This window comes from Balaenoptera ricei, chromosome 9 (assembly GCF_028023285.1).
Source record: "Balaenoptera ricei isolate mBalRic1 chromosome 9, mBalRic1.hap2, whole genome shotgun sequence".
NCBI classification, from domain to species: domain Eukaryota; kingdom Metazoa; phylum Chordata; class Mammalia; order Artiodactyla; family Balaenopteridae; genus Balaenoptera; species Balaenoptera ricei.
In genome coordinates this window covers 12,325,437-12,345,510 of record NC_082647.1, presented here as the reverse complement: position 1 = coordinate 12,345,510, position 20,074 = coordinate 12,325,437, and the positions used below count along the sequence as shown (strand labels likewise).

The window sequence follows — 20,074 nt, the reverse complement described above, 5'->3', positions numbered from 1 at the left end:
ATGCATAGAAACCAGCAGCCTCAAAGGAGGACAAGGAAAATGACGGTGATCACAAGCCTTGCCAGCCCCCATTGGCCACAACTGATCACCTGTGTTACCCCTTCAGCCCTCTAAGGAAATGGGAGTGGCTTCTCCCCTGAAAATGAGGATCGAGTAGCTGCAGAGAGAGAGACATCACAGAAACCAGCTAGGGCCCCCAGGGCTGGCAGAGTGATGCTGCCATGTGTCCCCGGCTCCTGGGCTGTGTCCTGCTTTGTCTCCTGGGAGCAGGTGAGTCCTAGAACTCATGGGCATGCCTTGGCCATAGCTTTCAGGTCTTAGCCCAAGCCCTTTCCTAGAAGCTGCAGCGCAAGGTGACTCCTCAGCTGTCTCTAGTTCTGTCTCCTTCCCCTACAGACCCCCTGGAAGCCGATGTGACCCAGAGCCCAAGACACCAGATCACAGAGACGAGAAAGAGGGTGACATTGACTTGTTCTCAGAATATGAACCACGACGCTATGTACTGGTATCGACAAGACCCAGGGCTGGGTCTAAAGCTGATCTACTTTTCAAGGAATGTTGAGTTTGTTGAAAAGGGAGATGTCCCTGATGGCTACATTGTCTCTCGAAAAAAGAAGCCAGATTTCCCCCTGACCCTGGCATCGGCCAGCACCAACCAGACCTCTTTGTACCTCTGTGCCAGCAGTTTATCCACAGCACGGCACAGTCAGCCGCTCTCTGCACAAAAAGGGCAACCACGAGAGCAGGGAGGCTCCACCCTCCGGAGGCCCCACCCAACCGAGAGGACAAACTTCCCCCGCCATCAGTGCCCACAGGAGTCCTTCCCTGGCTCTCCAACTCTGTGGGCTCTGAGCAAGGCAGCCCCTCTGCAATGTGTCCTCCTCTTACTTCCGGTAACAATGAGCTTTTCACAGTGCAGGCAGGACAAGCTACGTGTGTTAAGTCTAGCACCATGGGTAAAGAATTCCTTTCCTAGAAAAGGAATTTTACACGCACTGCAATCCTTTCTCCTTACTGAGCGTCATCGTTGCCCAAACTGAAGATTTCATTTTCAATCCAATCACTCAACAAAATTTCATCCCACCTTCCAGGTCCTATTCCTGGAGGTTTTGTCACCTGGAGGAGTAGCACATCTGACTTGTTTACTAAATCTGATATCTCCCATTTTTCTCATCTCTGCAAATGGTCTGCCATCCACCCAAATGCCCAAGCCAAAGACGTAGGAGTCGTCCTCACCATTTCTCAGATTCTCTCCTTCCACACCCAATCCATCCATCCCCTGCAGACTTCTCAGTATTAAATTCCTTGCAAATTTTACTAATTGTTCTAACCTCACGGACAACACAGTGATCCAGAAAATGTTGTCTCTCACCTGGATTCCTTAACCACCTTCCAATTTGCTACCTGCCCCCACCCACAAACCACTCCGGAGCTTAAAACCCATCAGGGTTTCTCATTAACTTAGCTAAAGTCTCGAGTTTGTGGTACTTCACAAGCCTCTCAACACCCTCCAAGATGCAGTCTTTGCACCTGTCTACCTCCCTAACGGGAATGTCCTCTTTCCTTCAGTTACCACAACTGCTTTCCATTCTAGCAGACAGAGACCACCTCCCTCAGGCCCCCAAATACATCCTACGCTGATGCACTCCTGGGTCTTCACCAATGATGTTTACTCTCCCTAGAGCACTCTTCCTCTCCCTCTCTACCTGGGTCCCTAACTGATGATTTCCCCGCATACCAATTCAGAAGTCATTTCCTCCAGGAAGATTTCCTCGAACCCCTGACTGGGTTAGTTCTTCTGCTATGTGCTCTTAAGGCAGCCTGAGCTTCTGTCCTCAGGGACACTTGATTGTTTGCTATTAAAATTTATGTGAATAAATGTTGAAGTTAATGAGAGCAGGGACCGTGCCTATACTGGTTACTTTTTTTAATCTCCATATTTACCAGAGTGCTTGAAGAGAGTCGTGTTAAATGAATGAAGGAATCAGTCTTCTCTTAGATGATCTTCCCAGTACCGCTCCTACTAGTCTAGGATCTAAGCCCCCTGCAAAGTCCTCTCCCACACATACTCTGGGGGGATGCCAGGGGTTTTCACATGGGTATGTAAACAAGATAAATCATGTACTCTAGTAGAGTTTTATTCTTCCTCTACTCCAGCCCCTGTTTACTCTGTGCTATATGTCATCCTGACAAGGATGTTGCCTCTCTCAGGTACCACTGTATCCATGGGATTCTTTTCTTTTTCTGTTGGTCCCTAAAATACCTGCCAGCCATGGCAGATGCTTCTGCTCTGTACCATTCCAACTGCCAAGCAATGCAATGCAGCAGACCCTATTATTGTTCCCAGTGAGTTCCATCATCACTCCCAGGCATAGTTCCCTGCGGAGTGGCACCTCTATCGATGAAGTACAAGAGGAAGACTTTGGCTCAACCTTTTCCTTGCCGGTGTTGGAGGGGCAAGACTGCAGGTCTGTGTCTTGATCCCCAATGTCTTACTGAGATTTTAGTGTAAAGGTTCATTCAATTACATACATTCCTTACCAACCACTAAAATAGTAATTATAACCTGGAACAAGGGGATGCGGAGGACTTCATCCGAGACACAAATTCTGGCAATAAAAACCCAGCTGAGCTTAGAATCTGCTCATCTTTCCAAGAACTACGGTTGTATTACTGGGTCAGTCTACCCTGCCACGCCCCCATCCCCACCCTTACTTCAAGGTGAGCTCTCTCCTGCGATCATCGCATGCTGTCATACACAGAGACTTCCAGGGGACCATCCTCTCCTTTTTGAAATACTTACCCAGACATTTCTGAACTACAAAATTTGCTGCTCCTTAGGTCCAAGCTGGGTTTCCATCATACCTTTTATCATATTCTCAATATAAATAGAATTATACTAATTAAATCAAATATGTCAGTGGAGGTTATAAGACCAAGACTGTTCCCTGTGAAATAGAGTCTACATCCAATAACTTATTCTTAGTTCCTGGAAGTCATCACAGGTGACTCCCATCCCATGAGAACCTCTGAGACAATGATGTCGACAGACTCCTTCATACTTATGAAGAATCCACAAACCTAGTTCCCTCCGTTATTTCAGAGCTTAGAGCTGGGATACCCTTATTCTTGACTTAGACCTGCCCTAGGCACCAGGTTACTCTGCTCTTTGTTTCCTAGGACCAGTAGAGTTCTGGTTTTAAGTTGTTCTCTATAAGAGGAATCCAGTCTCGGTCTTCTTTATGGAATGTTTTTCCAGTGCCTAACTTCTACCTCATCAATTTCACACATGCTAAAGAAATATCTACAAAATTTGGTGAATTTTTAGAGTTAAAACATGCTATGGCCTGGATATTTATGCCCTCCTGCCAACAAATTTATGTTGAAATTCTAATTGCAGATGTGATGATATTAGGAGGTTGGGCCTTTGGGAGATGATTAGGTTATAAGGGTGGAGCTCTCATTAAGGGAATTAGTGCCCTTATAAAAGAGACCCCAGTGAGCTCCGTAGCCCCTTCCACCAAGTGAGGTTACAACAAAAAGTCCACAACCAGAAAAGAGCCCCCAACAATAATGCAGGCACCCTGATCTCAGACTTCCAACCTCCAGAACTGTGGGAAATAGTTCCTGTTGTTTATAAGCTACCCAATCTGTAGTATTCTGCTATAGCAGCCAAACAGACTAAGAACACTATTCATGATTTGTTTCAATCTTAATTTTTGGTTCACTCATTGTCAATGTCCTTGGTAGACAACCATTTCTATATTCTTCCATTAAAAATGGTTTTCTCCAGTATTCCATCATTTTCCCTCTTCTTATTACTTTATACGCTTTCCCTGAGCAACATCATTCAAGTTCATCACTTTAATGAAACTCTCTATTCTAATAACATCAAATTCAGTTTTCTAGTCAGATATCTAATCTGAGCTTCAGCTCAATTTATGCAACTTTCTACATGGTAATGTCACTTGAAATCTCCATTGGTACTTCACACTCAATTCACCACATTCTACAAATTTAATCCCCCTGCCAGTCTTGATGAAAACCAATTCATCCAGTTTTTCATGTGACTAACCAAGGAGTTTTGAAGAATAGTCAGGGAGCACAGTTTCGCAGCAATCCTTAAAAACTGGTTCCTGCATATAACTGAGTTTTGATGTACTTCATATTTGAGAAAAAACCAAAATGATTAAAACTAAATATACCCAAATTACATGCAAAAATTAAAAAGAGGAATATACACATACATAGAATGATACACAGTTACATGGACACACACACACATATGAAATGTTAGGTTTTCCCTAGACATCCAGAATCCAGGTCTCTCTACTCTCAGATGGAGAAGCCACAGTTTTCTCCCAGTTTCTTTGTCTGGGATTACCAACACGTTCCTCAAGTGCAAGAAATAGACATGAGATATGTTCTTAGAAACATGTAGAAAAAGTGAAAGGAAATTTATAAGAATAAAAGATGAAAGTATTAAACAGAAAGCGTATTATAGACCTGGGTTAAGCTAGGAGAACAAAGGCATCTCAGTGTTTGGACTAAATAAAAGGATGGTAAAAAGAGAGCACAAATCGTGCACAGCGAAATGGATGGCCAGAATGGTGGTGTGGATCTGAAGAAAGAAAGAGAAAAGGGGTGTGGACTTTACAATCATTTCCCTTCTTCTACATCGCAGTCCCCAATAACAATTGACCTAATTATCGAACTGCAGAGGGACAGGTACCCCCAGTGTGGGCTCAGGGCGAGGGGAACTTTGGCAAGCCCCTCACTAAGGGGAAATCATTGAAGATGGAAATCTTTGTAACAGGAGAGTCAGTGGGATGAAAGTAAACGTGCAGATTTGGGTAAATTGGTAAAAGCAATTTTGAGGAGGAGTTTAGGAAGACAGTAGGGATGATGAAGAATCATCCTAAGGATCCAGACTATGGAAATAATCAGAAAATTCAACCACCATACATTAATGAAAATTTGTGATGCTGAAATAATAATGTGTGTAGAGATTTAAGAAATTTAAGAAAAGACAAAAGATAAGAATACATCACTATAAACCTGCACAGACAGAGGCCACCAGCTGCTTTTCCTTCCGAGTTGACCAGTTGTACCTGAAAATCCCATTCGGTGTGATGGATAAAACGGGCGTGCCTTCTGGTCTTCGGAAGGGGCGACTGGCAGACAAGATATCACAGACTGACTCCCTAGTACCCAGGTCTTTTTTCACTAACGCCAGAGCTAACACAGACACCCCACCACGGACTCACCTTCCGTGAGCACTGGGCCTTCTCTGCAGTGTAGCTCTTTGTCTCCTTGGAATAGGTGGTTCACGGGCACAGGTAGAATGTCCTTGAGCTTGGTTTGCCAGACCCTTACATTAAGCCTGTCTCTGGTGGTCGTACATCAGCTCTCTCCTGAGCTCTCTCTCCAGGTACCATCTTTCTTTATCCACAATGTCCATGGGTGCTGATGCCAGGAAAATCCCAGCTTATCAGGTTTCAGGGTCAGGAAAGAAGGTGACGGTGGTGTGACCAAAATATGTACTGTGACCTATATGTAATGATCCAGACAAGAGCCAGGAATGGGGCTACAACTAATCTCTTGCTCACTTGGTGCAAGGAGTACCAACAATGGGAGTCTCTAAGAGATACGTGTCTTTTAAAATAAGGCTGAGCATTTCTCCCAACCTGAAGACGTCCAGCCCTTCTCAGACACTTCTGCCAGCGGTTAACCCACAACCCTGCACAGCCACTTCCTCTCTGCAGAGAAAGGTTGTCACAGCAGGAAGGTGGCTCGGCCTTCCTGGGCCCTGCCCCTACCAGGGGAAGCTACCGCCTGCAGAAGCTCGCAGAAGCCATTCTCCACCCCCACCGGGGAGACATCTAGAGCTCCAGGGCCCCAGGCAGTAGGAGTCCATCCCCAAGTCACACAAAGGACAGCACCTGTGGGTGAGCTGTCACCATCCTCTTTTCCTTTCTTCTCTTCTGCTGTTTCAATAGGCTCCCTCCACCCAGGCCCTTTACAGAAGTCACCTGACATCAGTCCAGCTCCCCTCACACCACCTGCTGCAGAGCGCATCTTTCTAGCTGACACACTTGGTCTTCAAGGACTCTCCCCAGGGCCCCCCGGGCTGTCCAGCCCATTGCATTTCCCTGTTCCCCTCCCCCCACCCTCTTCCAAAACAGCATCTGAGTGTCCTGTTCTACTCCATTTCCAAATAAACTGCCTTTCCAACTTCAGGTCTTGGCCCTTGGATTTCACTTCTTCAGGACTCAACACCTTATACGGAGTTATTTGATAACTGCATTTCATCACCTGTCTACCGAGATAACCTCCAATCGCCCATCACGTTTCCTCCACTAGGTCAACCTGCAAACTCATGCTCTTCTCTGGATCTCATGACCGCTTCCCAGGTTCCCCAGGAGGTCTCTGGTCATTTCCTGAACACAACACGCCTTTTACGCATTGTAGTTTTGCAATAGTCTTAGTGAAGTAAGTTCTTGCTTGATGTAAATCTCCCCATTGTGTGTGATATAAGGGTTGATGAATTGAATGGAAGCTCTGTGAGGCGTGGACCTCTGTGTCTCTGTGGTCCATAGCTGTACTCCCAGTGCCTGGCATATAGCCAGAGTTCAATAAATATCAATGCAAGGACTCTATGATGCCTTCCAGAATTCTAATCAGAATATGTCCTCCTTATCTCTCTTTCCAGCCAAGAGCGCTTTTTATAAGCAGCTTAGATAACAAGGCTGACGAGTTAAAGTCTCTAAGAGATAAGCTTTTCACTTGGATGATGTTATTATTAAGCATAGATGCTGCCCATTTCTTCTCTAGACTTACCGATTTCAGTAAAAGCCTCACCATCCCAGGTTCAGGCACAGAATTTTCTAGTCTTCGAATCCACAGTCACCTCCAGCCCCAGAGAGGAGGCGTGGTGGCCAGGGGTAGGAGGGGAGTTCTCCTGGGGAGAGGCCCTTCACATGAGCTGCTGGGGTCACTGGGCTTAGAGCAGGCATGGTGACCCTCTGCCACCAAACTGCTGCTGTGAAGACAGGAAAGAGCTTGTGACAAAGGGACGCTGTGAAGGTAATCTTTTCCTGAGTATCTTTCAGTTTGGAATTTCTCTCCTTCATAACAAGTAAGAGAAAGGCCCAGAATCCTTTCCCTCCTGCCATGGCGTTATCTAGTCTATTTGTCTGCCAGAGCAAATAATATTTTAGCACCACCCTCCCCCCTCCCCTATACGACAATGTTATTTTCATTAACAGTCATGTAATAATCACTAAAAATCAGCATATTCTTTAGATTTAAAAAAATCAACAATTACAAAATAAGAATGTATTCATGCATTTCAATGTTAAAAATCTTACTCAGATTCAGTGAAATAGCTCATGTATGAACCCAGACTTGTATTTATCAAACAAAAATCTTACACTTCACAGTAAATATTGTCTCACTGTTTAAAATTTTAAACATAAATAATCTTAAATTGCTCATAGAGTATGACAGAAGTGACAAGTTTGTTTCTTCACCTTGACAAACATTAGGCATATTTTAATTTAATGTTTAAATAGAGAAATATATAGTACTGAGGGGCTCGGGCAGAAACTGTGCCTGAAAGGAGCATGAATGATCCCAAACTTCAAGGAACTTAACTCTTGAAACAGCCAGGGTGTGACTGGGGAAGCTGAGTAACTAGGAATTCTCCAAATCAACTTCTGTGGAGAAACAGTGCTCGTTAGGAGAGAAATTATATGCGTGCGCACACACACACATATACATATGTGTGTGTTTATACAAAATATACATATATAAACATGGAAATCGTTTATCGCTTAGACCAATGAAAGATTTTTTTTGGAAGGAGTTGTTTTTCTTTTTTAATGAAGGAAAATTCTTGTTTTACCTCTATGCGCCAGGGAAGAATTTTAACCTTAGCCTAATGCCTTTCATTTAAACATGTTGATTACACTGCATATTTACAGATTTCACCGTCTTGTAAAAAAATAAAAAGGAAAACACATTCTAATAGAAATAAGAATGATGTATTGAGTTGAAACCCTTTGTATAAGTAAATAATGCAGTAAAACATGTTCAAAGGGTTTCCGTGTTCAGTAACTGGGTCAATATTCTTGTTTATAGCAAGGTTTTGGCTGTTGGATTAGACATTAGATCTTTATAGTAGTGTCAAATGTAAGGAATTTAATCTGAATCTTTATGATTTTATGATTTTATATAATTGCAAAAAAATGTAGAAGCCATTGTATGATTATAATTGATTTGTGTTGTACACAGGCAATTTTTCAACAGTTTATATGCCATTAGAAAATTTTAATAGATGAGGGAAGAGGAGTAACTACAAATAAAACTTTGGGACATACAATCCTCATAGTGGCGTCCGCATCTGACCCTTTTGTTTTGATGAGTGTTCTGAACATGCACCAAAATCACCCGGTGAGTTGTTTTTTGTTGTTACTATTATTGGGGTTGGTTTTTTTTGGTGATGACACTTAACATGAGATCTCTTTTAACAAATTTTTATGTGTACAATTTGGTATTGCTGACTACAGGCACAATGTTGTACAGCAGATTTCTAGAACTTAATTATCTTGCACAACTGAAAATGTATACCTGTAGAACAGCAACTCCCCATTCCCTGCTCCCCGCAGCCCCTGTAAAGATTCTTCTTTCTGCTGCTCGGGGTCTGACATACTAAGTGAAATAAGCCAGTCACAGAAGGACAAAGCAGGTAAGGGGTCATTTATCACCAAAGTTGTTTAGAATTTCTGGCGCATGGTGATAATAAAAGCAGAACAACTTGTAATTGGGATTTATTATTTTTTTACATCAGTATGTTTTACTTTATTTATATTTGGCAATTGTCCAAATAATGTCCTTTATAGCAAAAAGGGGGAAAGATTCTGGTCCATGGTCCAATCCAAAATTACGTCTTGTACTTAGTTTTTATGTCCCTTTAGTCTTTAATCTGGAATGCTCCTCAGTCTGTCCTGTCTTTTGTAATCTTGACATTTTGAAGAATATAAGTCAATTACTTCATAGAAGATGGTACTTATTTTAAATTTTTATTTATTTATTTACTTATTTATGGCTGTGTTGGGTCTTCGTTTCTGTGCGAGGGCTTTCTCTAGTTGTGGCAAGTGGGGGCCACTCTTCATCGCGGTGCGCGGGCCTCTCACTATTGCAGCCTTTCTTATTGCGGACACAGGCTCCAGACGCGCAGGCTCAGTAATTGTGGCTCACGGGCCTAGTTGCTCCGCGGCATGTGGGATCCTCCCAGACCAGGGCTCGAACCCGTGTCCCCTGCATTAGCAGACAGATTCTCAACCACTGCGCCACCAGGGAAGCCCCTATGGTACTTATTTTAATGTTGTGGTAAAGCATTGCATAAAAATAATTTGTACTTCCCATGTTTCTCTTGGTATAATATTTTCAAGTTTTTTATTAGGAAAATTTCTATCACAAAAGCAGAGAGAATAATGAGTCCTATTACCCAGATTCAGTAATTAACATTTTGCTACCCTTCCTTCTTCTATTCCCGGCATTTTTAGTTGATGTATTTTGGTGCAATTTCCAGACATCGTAATATTTTACTGCAGAGTTTAGTAAGCTCTAAAATAATGACATTTTCTTATCTTAGCATAATATTACCTTACCTAACAAAATTATTTCTAATTCCTTAATACTAACAAAATTATATACACATTTCTCCTATTGTCACCGAGTCCAAGCCCACACTGCTCACCACACAACAGGCCAATAAATCAAGAGAAAAAGTGTTGGGGCAAAGAATAGCGACTTTATTTGGAAAGCCAGCGGACCAAGAAGATGGGAAGAACCATCTTACCCAAGTTAAAACTCAGGCTTCTTTTTTTTTAATTAATTAATTTATTTATTTATTTATTTTTGGCTGTGTTGGGTCTTCGTTTCTGTGTGACGGCTTTCTCTAGTTGCGGTGAGCGGGGGCCACTCTTCATCGAGGTGCGCGGGCCTCTCACTATCGCGGCCCCTCCTGCGGACCACAGGCTCCAGACACGCAGGCTCAGCAGTTGTGGCTCACGGGCGCAGCCGCTCCGCGGCACGCGGGATCCCCCCAGATCAGGGCCCGAACCCGCGTCCCCCGCACTGGCAGGCAGACCCTCAACCACTGCACCACCAGGGAAACCCTCAGGCTTCTTTTATACTAAACGGGGAGCGGGTATTGCTCGTTGCTGCAGACTTCTCGGCGCTGGCCCGGCCCCAGCGGGAATGCGATAATCCTTTCCTCTTGCTGTTGTCCAAGTCCGCGTGGTCAGTGTTCCCGTAAACCTCCAACAAGATAAATGTTATTCTCTGTTCTGCAACTTTGTATCTCTATGTGAATGAACACTGTTATACTTTTAAAGGTCAAGCCTGGGAGGCAGAGCCTTGAGAATGGGCTATCATGTATATTTCAGGTTATAGGCAACATTCTTTACAAAGGTGCAGAGTCAGCGTGACTAAGCACAGGCAACAGAGCACAAAGATGAGTGGTAAAGGAATAGATCCAATGTGGAGTCAGGTTTGTTCTTCTCTGTTACAAGACTCTGCCATGCAAGATGCCAACCTGGAGGCACAGATGTCCTCGGGATAGCTGGGAGCTATTAGCAGTCTGATAAAATCTCCTAAATGCTAAAACCAATCATTTCAAAAGCAAAGAGCAGCATAACAGGAAGATAGCACTTGAATCAGAACACAAAGCCAGACTTACTTCTTCTGACCACTTCTGGTTAAGAGATTTCATCAGGAATTCAGGGGAAAGAAATTGATGGCTAGTGTCAGAATTTCCCTGGAGTTTGTAGCTTTTCCTTCCTAGCAGGTTAGCAGAGCCTGATGCATTTGTGTAAAATGCCTGTTACAAAAGTATCATGCAGGGGCTTCCCTGGTGGCGCAGTGGTTGAGAATCTGCCTGCCAATGCAGGGGACATGGGTTCGAGCCCTGGTCTGGGAAGATCCCACATGCCGCGGAGCAACTGGGCCCGTGAGCCACAATTGCTGAGCCTGCGTGTCTGGAGCCTGTGCTCCACGACAAGAGAGGCCGCGATGGTGGGAGGCCCGCGCACCGCGATGAAGAGTGACCCCCACTTACCGCAACTAGAGAAAGCCCTATGCACAGAAACGAAGACCCAACACAGCCATAAATAAATAAATAAAATTAAAAAAAAAAAAGTATCATGCAGCTTAGAAAAAAAATCAATAGAGATGATGTAGGATATTTGCTAATGAACGAAAGTTTAATATCCATGGAGGCTAAAGAAGGCATATTAAGTGTAGTTTTAGTTTTATAGATTAGATTTCATTGAAAACAATTCCTGCAGAAATATTTTGGAAGGTCAATCTAAAAAGACAAAGACATAAGGCTGCTGAGTAAAAGAAATCCTTTATCAGTGAAGAATTTTAATGTAGTGTCTGAGACAAAATTAGTTTTCAGTAGATGATAGTAGTAGGGATAACAGTCAGTGCTTTTAATGGCTACATTTACTGAGACATGCATGGTTATAACCAATTTCTATGTATCAACTTGTTGCTTTCTTACCATAACCCTGGGAGGCTGGTACTTTTATTAGTCCCATTTTACATATAAGGATGCTGAGGCCCAGAATTTGCCTGCAGCTACGAATAAGTCGAAGAACCAGGTTTGAAACCCAGGCAGTCTAGGTCCAAAGTCTGAAACCAATACACTCCTTATAATAATTACTGTTATTAAATAACATTGTATGAAAAACTAAACTTGCTGTGAAGGAAATATATGTTGAGAGAGAGAAACAGTAAAGTATTCCTAATCAGGAAAAAAAAAAATCCCCACTTTGGAGATTCACTTTCAGAGACTCACAAGAGGACACACAGGACTCAGCATATGGTTGTGCTCACGGCTAAGATTATTACACAGACCTTGTAAGGATACTCAGCTAGAGCATAAGAGGAAGAAGACACAGGCGGGACTTCCCTGGTGGTGCAGTGGTTAAGAATCCGCCTGGCAATGCAGGGGACTTGGGTTCGAGCCCTGGTCCGGGAAGATCCCACATGCCGTGGAGCAACTAAGCCCATGTGCCACAACTACTGAGCCCGTGTGCCACAACTACTGAAGCCCGTGTGTCTAGAGCCCGTGCTCCACAACAAGAGAAGCCACCGCAATAAGACCACACACCGCAACAAAAAGTAGCCCCCGCTCGCGACAACTAGAGAAAGTCTGCGTGCCCTGCAACGAAGACCCAATGCAGCCAAAAATAAATTTAAAATTAAAAAAAAAAGATGAATTTCTGAGCCTAGACAACAGACGAGTGGGGTTACCATTTATCTTTTATTTTTATTTTTTAACTAATTTTTATTGGAGTATAGTTGCTTTACAATGTTATGTTAGTTTCTGCTGTGCAGCAAAGCAAATCAGTTATATGTATAAATATATCCCCTCTTTTTTGGACTTCCTTCCCATTTAGTTCACCACAGAACGTTGAGTAGAGTTCTCTGTGCTATACAGTAGGTTCTCATTAGTTATCTATTTTATAGATAGTAGGGTGTGTATGTCAGTCCCAATCTCCCAATTCATCCCACCCCGCCTCCCCCCCTTGGTGTCCATATGTTTCTTCTCTACATCTGTGTCTCTATTTCTGCTTTGCAAATAAGTTCATCTGTATCATTTTTCTAGATTCCACATATAAGCGATATTATACGATATTTGTTTTTCTCTTTCTGACTTACTTCACTCTGTATGACAGTCTCTAGGTCCATCCATGTCTCTGCGAATGGCACAATTTCTTTCCTTTTTATGACTAATATTCCACTGTATATACATGTACCACTTATTAAGAGGAATGTATTCAGGAGTAGGAGCCAGTTTACTGGAGTAGGTATCAGGGAAGGAAAAATGAGTTCAATTTGGGACAACCAAAATAAAGACTAAGCCGACAGTCGAAATTCTGAATTATGTTTCCCTAATATTCTAAAATTTTACCTTTAGTTATCTAAGGTCAATATTGCATACCTAGTCTTACTTTACACCCAAGGAGTAGCACATACATGATGCTCAGTAATGATGGATGGGGAGGTGGTGGATACGTGGTGGATAGACTGCAATTGCAGGCCGAGAGACTTGTGAATGAAGATCCAGCCTAAGTGAAGGGCCACACAGCTCCACTAGGGGGCAGACAAGTCTCCATATTCTGCAGAAACACAACTGCCTACGACAGGAAGGGAAGAGAGAGCCAGTAGGGATGAGCTACACAGTGGTGACCAAAGATGAACTTGAATTTGATGTCTTAGTGCCTTTCCTCTGGGAAGAGGCGAGGCCATCACCTAAAGATGTTGACTCTTCTGCTACTTCTCCTGGGATTAGGCATGGCCTTATACTGGGGCGAAGTTTGGGGTAAATGTGGATGTTGGGGAGAGGAGTAGGGTGTCCAAGGCCACCAGTCAGAGGGTGGGGGAGATGTTGGATTAGAGGATCCTGACACAATAACAGTTGGCAGAACAAAACCAAAGTGCAGGCAGTGCTACAGGGTTCTTTGGGGGCCAAGGTGGTATTGGAGCAAATAGTAAAAGACCTTCCTGCCTGGGGACAAGCTTGTCGGCCCTCATGGGTTTTTCTGTCTCTCTGGAACTAGGCTCTGTGTTCGGTGCTCTCCTATCTCAAAAGCCAAGCAGGGACATCTGTGAATGCGGGACCTCCGTGATGATCCAGTGTTAGGTCGATAGCCAGCTCACCTTCATGTACTGGTACCGTCAGTTTCCAGGACAGAGCTTGCTGCTGATGGCAACTGTGAATCAGGGCTCTGAGGCCACTTATGAGAGTGGGCTTACCAAGGACAAGTTTCCCATTCGCCGCCCACACCTGACGTCTCAACTCTGACTGTGAGCAACGTGAGCCCCGAAGACAGCAGATCTTATTTCTGCAGCGCTGGAGACACAGTGCTGGGCACAGATCAAAGGTCTCAGCAAGAACCCCTGCTCCCTCCTACCCGGCTCCATCCAGGTGAGCCTGAGAACCCTGGGAAGCAGGCTGGAGGGGGGAAACCGCAGCTCTAGGGCAGATGCAGCTGCCTGTGCACTGGTGGGTGGGGATGGGTGTGAATGGGTAGGCTGAGATGGGGAGAGAATTGCTAGGATCCGCTGGAGGGCCCCATCCACAGACAGGAAGAGTTGCTACTGGAGGTTGAGGAGAAAATGTCTTCCAGAGGAATGTTTAGAAATATTCAGTAAAGACAATCAGATACAATTTGCCTTCAAGTGGCACAGTCAGAAATACCCTTTAAGTATTTTATCTCAAGGCTCTACTTAGCCTGTTGTCTATCGATATAGTTTAGAAGGCCCTTAGTCATCTTGATATCATACTGGTCCATTACACTGATGGCATTATGCTGATTGTTCTTGGTGAATGGAAATTATAAAGCACTCTAGATGCCTTGGTATGACATATGCATGCCAGACCAATGTAAATCTGCAAAAATTCAGGGACCTGCCAATTTGGTGAGCTTCTGAGTAGTCCAGAGGTGTGAGATATGTTGGAATGTCCTCCAGAGTGAGGGGCAAGCTGCTGCATCTTACATCATCTGCCGTGGAGAAAGAGGTGCAATGCTTCATGGGACTTTCTGGATTTCGGAGTTAACATATACTACAGTTGGGTGTGCTACTCTGGTCCATTTACTGTGTAATCTGTAAGGCTGGGCCAGTGCAAGACAGAGTTCTGTAGCAGAATGAGGCGATGATGTAAGCTTCCCAGCCACCTGGGCCATAGACCAAGTAGCTCAGTTATTCTTGAAGTGCCCATGGCAGATAGGGCTGCTCTGTAGAGCTCGTGGCATTCCCCAGTAAGAGAATCACGAGGCAGATGCAAAGAGTTTTGGTGTAAAGCCATACTGTCTTCTACCTGGCAACAACTATTCTTCCTTTGAAAAGCTGCTCCTGGCTCTTTACTAAACGCCTTACGGCATTCAGAACTGGGTGTTAGTTGATTTGCAAAACTGTAAAGTTGAACACACACAGAGTATTCTGTTATTCGGTGGAAAATGTATAATTAAGACAAGATTCAAGCATAGCTGGAAGGAGGCACAATTTGATTTCAAGAGCAAGTCCCAGTTTCATGGTCCACACTCCCATTCCACACCCACTTTACCCTCAATCCGTACTCAAGGTTTTGTGGGAATTCCCTATTTTCAGCTGAAAAACTATGGGGCTGTTTTCTGGGTAGGGTTGCATTTTATTCTGGAATGATCATTACAGTTTAACATAAGTATGGTTCTGAAAGGTAGTGGTAAAGGAAAGTCTTCGCAAGGGCCAGAACTGCAGTCCTGAAGAATAGATCTAGCCTGTGTTCAACTTTCCCAGTATCATCTAGATTCTAGCCATTCATTCACATTTTCCCTCTTTTTGCTTCTCTGTGCTGTGTTAAGGGTAATTCCTTTAGACTCTCTGTCCTAGTTACTAATTCACACCTCAACTCCGTTAAGCCATTTCACCTTTCAACTGACTTTTTTTTTTCAATTGACTTTTTAATTTAAAATATATTTTCATTTCTAGGAAATCTACTTGGGTCTTTCTACAAATATGAGCAGTCATTTTTGAAGAATCTTGCTCGTCATGTATTTTTCAGTTATTTTATTTCTTTAAGGATATCAGACTTATACTTGGAATTTTTATCTGTTCGTGCCAACATCTGATGACTTTATGCACCTGGTTTTCTTGTGGTTTCTGCTGCTTCTCACTCAGGGTGGCTTATTTCCTTGTGCATTGTGTAATTTGATATTATAAAATTTATCTTTGGGAATTCCCTAAATCCTGGAGTAAAGGTGGGCTTTCCAGGAAATATTTATTTTTGCCTCTGTCACACAATTGGGATGCAAAAGACCTGATGTTTTCCTTTATAATTCTCAGTGTCCATCTTCTTGGCCATACAGTGTCTATGCCAAACCCCAAAGGGCTGACTACTCAGTGACCATGAATATTCAGAGGAAGCTGTTTTTAATCCTCCACCCAAAGCCAAGACCAAGAAGAATAATAGTCCTGGTCAATTGCCTGTGGGGTTATTTTTTTTAGTTTGCCCTTTCACTAAGTGTGTAGCTTTTCCTGTACCCTGGCTTTATGAAGAAGCGATTCCCATCACGCCCCTAGTGCTGTACAGTTTCCAGTGGGTCTTACCCGGTTTCTACACATGCTGATTCTCTAGCTCACAGGGATCCACGTGTGCACCCACTTGACCAGATGGATCAAAAGTGCTAGTTTACCCTCCTGTTCCCTGCTCCCTAGGGAATGGGCAAATTCACCTACAAATAAGCCTTGGGGCTTGAGCATCTTCCTATATAATGGCAAACTTTTCTCCTAAGGAGCAGTAAAACACTGTGGTTAGGGGCTTGATTTCTGTTCCCAGGCAGACCTGAGCTTAAAACTTGACTCCACTGCTTTATCACCAGGTGTGACCTTGACAAGTTACACAATTTCATACACATATATATAATATTTTCATATATAAAATAAGGATAATAATGATGCCAAAAAAGAAAGGCGTGAGGATTATTATAAGAATGAGATGAAGTCATCCATGTAAACCGCATCACACTGTGCCTGGTAGAGACAAAACACACAATTTAGTTACTAGTTAAATTTATTTCTCACTGTGATACATGAAATTTTTTTTTGAATACTTTTTTTTAAAAATTAATTAATTTATTTTTGGCTGTGTTGGGTCTTCGTTTCTGTGCGAGGGCTTTCTCTAGTTGCGGCAAGTGGGGGCCACCCTTCATCGCGGTGCGCGGGCTTCTCACTATCGCGGCCTCTCTTGTTGCGGAGCACAGGCTCCAGACGCGCAGGCTCAGTAATTGTGGCTCACGGGCCTAGTTGCTCCGCGGCATGTGGGATCCTCCCAGACCAGGGCTCGAACCCGTGTGCCCTGCATTGGCGGGCAGATTCTCAACCACTGCGCCACCAGGGAAGCCCTGAAACAAGTTTTATATGAGCCAAACTGAGGACTATAGCCCAGGAGACAGCCTCTCAGATAGCTCTGAGGAACTGCTCCAGAGAAGCATGGTTTTCAACCCAGTTTTATATCTTGTCAGAACAAAGAACATTAAGCAAGTCAGGGGTACATTCCTTCAAGGTTTAAAAAAAAAACAGATCAACACGTACAGTGAGTCAGTATGTCCTTGGTCCCTGAGAAGGAGTCTTATCATCGAAGGAATATCAGCACTGGTGTCCCAGGAAAAGAGGCATTTTATTTTTTAACATAGACATTTTTACCTCCAGTCAATGTGCCCTTTTCTTTAATAATTAAAGCAGATGTACAGTGTATGGCTGATAGGCCACAAACAGGCTGTTTTAGTTAGCATAAAATTCAAATTAACTCATGTATAAGCCAGAATGACTTCTCCATACCTCAATATGTGAAAGTTTTTTTATGAACACCTTGATCGTGGACTTCTAGCTCCCAGAACTGTGAGAAAATAGATTTCTGTGGTATTTTGTTATGGCAGCCCTAGCAAACTAATACACTGAGCAAATAAATATGATTCAGCAGAAAAGAGAAAAATTTGCCAAGCCATGTGGACTTCCCTGGAGAAAAATCTCTGCAAAAAGCATTTGAATTCAGGCAATGTAAGGCCATTAAAAAAGAACTAGGGGCTTCCCTGGTGGCGCAGTGGTTGAGAATCTGCCTGCTAATGCAGGGGACACGGGTTCGAGCCCTGGTCTGGGAAGATCCCACATGCCGTGGAGCAACTAGACCCGTGAGCCACAACTACTGAGCCTGCGAGTCTGGAGCCTGTGCTCCACAAAAACAGAGGCCGCGATAGTGAGAGGCCCGTGCACCGTGATGAAGAGTGGCCCCCGCTTGCCGCAACTAGAGAAAGCCCTCGCACAGAAACGAAGACCCAACACAGCCAAAAAAAAATAATAAATAAATAGAATTTTAAAAAAATGATGCAGATATTAACGGCCCTTGGTAAAGAGAAAGAGTTTGTTAAAAAAAAAAGAACTAGATTGTTCTAACAGGGAGGGAACAGAGGCTTTCACCTTTCTGCTTAGGTAGAATGGTGGCCCAAAAACGTGTGCCAGCTCCCTATGCTCTGCCCCACCCCCAGGCTGGGAAAAGGAACAGATATGATGGGTTCTAGAGAGGCAAGCCCAGAATCTGCTCAAACACAGTGGCCCTGAACTTGGACGGTCCTCAGTTTGGAGCTGTGTTGGTTCCTGTGTGGACTGAACACTCAGTTCTGAGACTTGGGAGCCTTTTGAAGATCCTCCTGGATAGGTCGGCCTATAGGAAGTGGGCTGACCAGTTGGCTGCCTTCCAAATGGACAACAGAGTCTAGAGTTTTTAAAAGCTAAATGAGTGGAGGGAGCTCAGTTGACTGGGCTTACCACTGAACTTGACTTGTGGGGCTCAATCTGGATCTAATATGATTTAGAAAAGTAAATACACCTGTCATTTATTCAACTCTTGAGTATCATGGTACAAGTCATGGCTGCTACAATCACAGCCACGTGGGTATTCCTCCCAAACTCCTTACTGGCTCTCCTCTGAGTACTCTTCAGTAGACTCTGGAGTCACTTAAGCAGCATTAATAAGCCCAGGGATGAGACAAGGAATGACTGAAATGTGAACAAAAAGACCATTATAGTATAGGAACCAATCTGTCTTTAGATAAAAAGCTTCAATTGCTAGAGACTCCCCGATTCGCCCCTCTATATCAGCCTGAAGACTAGATAAAATATGCAAGTAGATGTACCCATCTTCCTTGCTTCAAGGTGGGGAGCAGGAGGGGGGTGGGGAGGAGGAACAGACTACTCCATTTGGCCAACGAGCCAATGACCAGTCTGTGCCTCTAGCCTCTGTCTCACCCTTCAGTGTTTTTGGATCACACAGACCACCCCTTCACTATCCAGATTCAGTGATTCCCAGGCTGCGACATTCAAGAAAATAGTTCTTAGTGGATACAGAGAAATTGCACAATGGGCAAAATATGTAGTTTAGAAAAAATAATGGAGGCAGGAAGGAGTTGGGAGTTTGGAGGAAAGACAGCAGAGAATTTGCCAATCTGGTTGGAGGTGGTAAAGGACCCTGGGGGCCAAGGAGGAGTTGACTAAGAGCTGAGGAGAAATACCTGAGCTGGGGGGCTGGGGGAGGGAAGTATTTTTTAAAAAGAAACTAATGATTTGGAATCTGACAAAAATCTACTTTTCAGACCAATAGGAGATCTGAAAGACTCCACTATGTAGCAACATGATGGGAATGAACTTAGCTTCCATAGGGAAAGGTTCTGGTGTCATTTATGGATTCCTTAGCTGGGTGACCCTGGAGAAGTCACTTAACCTCTTAGCTTTAGATTTTTCATTGGTAAAAAGGAGAAAATGGTACCTGTTGCCCAACTCATGAGGCTGTGTGAGGGTCAAATAAGGGGAAGGGAAGCCAAACGTTCTGTGGTAGAATTTACAGGCTCTGGAGTTGGGCTGCCATGCTTAAATCCCATCTCTACAGCTTACTGGCTGTGTGACCTTGAGAAAGTTACTTCACCTCTATAAAGCTCATCTTGTCATCTATAAAATGGCAACCCCATAGGTGGTTGTGATAATAAAGTGACAAAGGTCCATGAAAGACTCACACACATTTGGTGTAGTAAAGTGCACAGAAATGATCCACCATTACCATAATGAAAAGCCAGTGGCTTGATGTGCCAAGAGCTAAAAATCAACCAAGAGAATGTCTTTTTTTTTTAATTAATTTATTTATTTTTGGCTGCGTTGGGTCTTCGTTCCTGTGCGCAGGCTTTCTCTAGTTGCGGCAAGTGGGGGCTACTCTTCGTTGCGGTGGGCGGGCTTCTCATTGCGGTGGCTTCTCTTGTTGTGGAGAACGGGCTCTAGGCACGTGGGCTTCAGTAGTTGTGGCTCACGGGCTCTAGAGCGCAGGCTCAGTAGTTGTGGGGCATGAGCTTAGTTGCCCTGAGGCATGTAGGATCTTCCCGGACCAGGGCTCAGACCCATGTCCCCTGCATTGGCAGGCGGATTCTTAAACACTGCACCACCAAGGAAGTCCTAGGAGAACGTCTTAGAGAAA

The 20,074-nt window shown here is 43.9% G+C and overlaps 1 pseudogene and 1 gene segment (V, D, J or C); both read left to right on the top strand.

Annotated features, from left to right (window-relative positions):
• Positions 1-221: 221 nt before the first annotated feature.
• LOC132371726 (T cell receptor beta constant 1-like) overlaps positions 222-20,074 on the top strand; it is a 50,415-nt gene continuing 30,562 nt past the window's right edge. The window contains 3 exon segments of the C gene segment in view: positions 222-270; positions 397-684; positions 6,414-6,425. Coding sequence covers positions 222-270; positions 397-684; positions 6,414-6,425 — 349 coding nt within the window.
• The window catches only part of LOC132371725 (T cell receptor beta constant 1-like), a 29,099-nt pseudogene continuing 22,360 nt past the window's right edge, over positions 13,336-20,074 (top strand).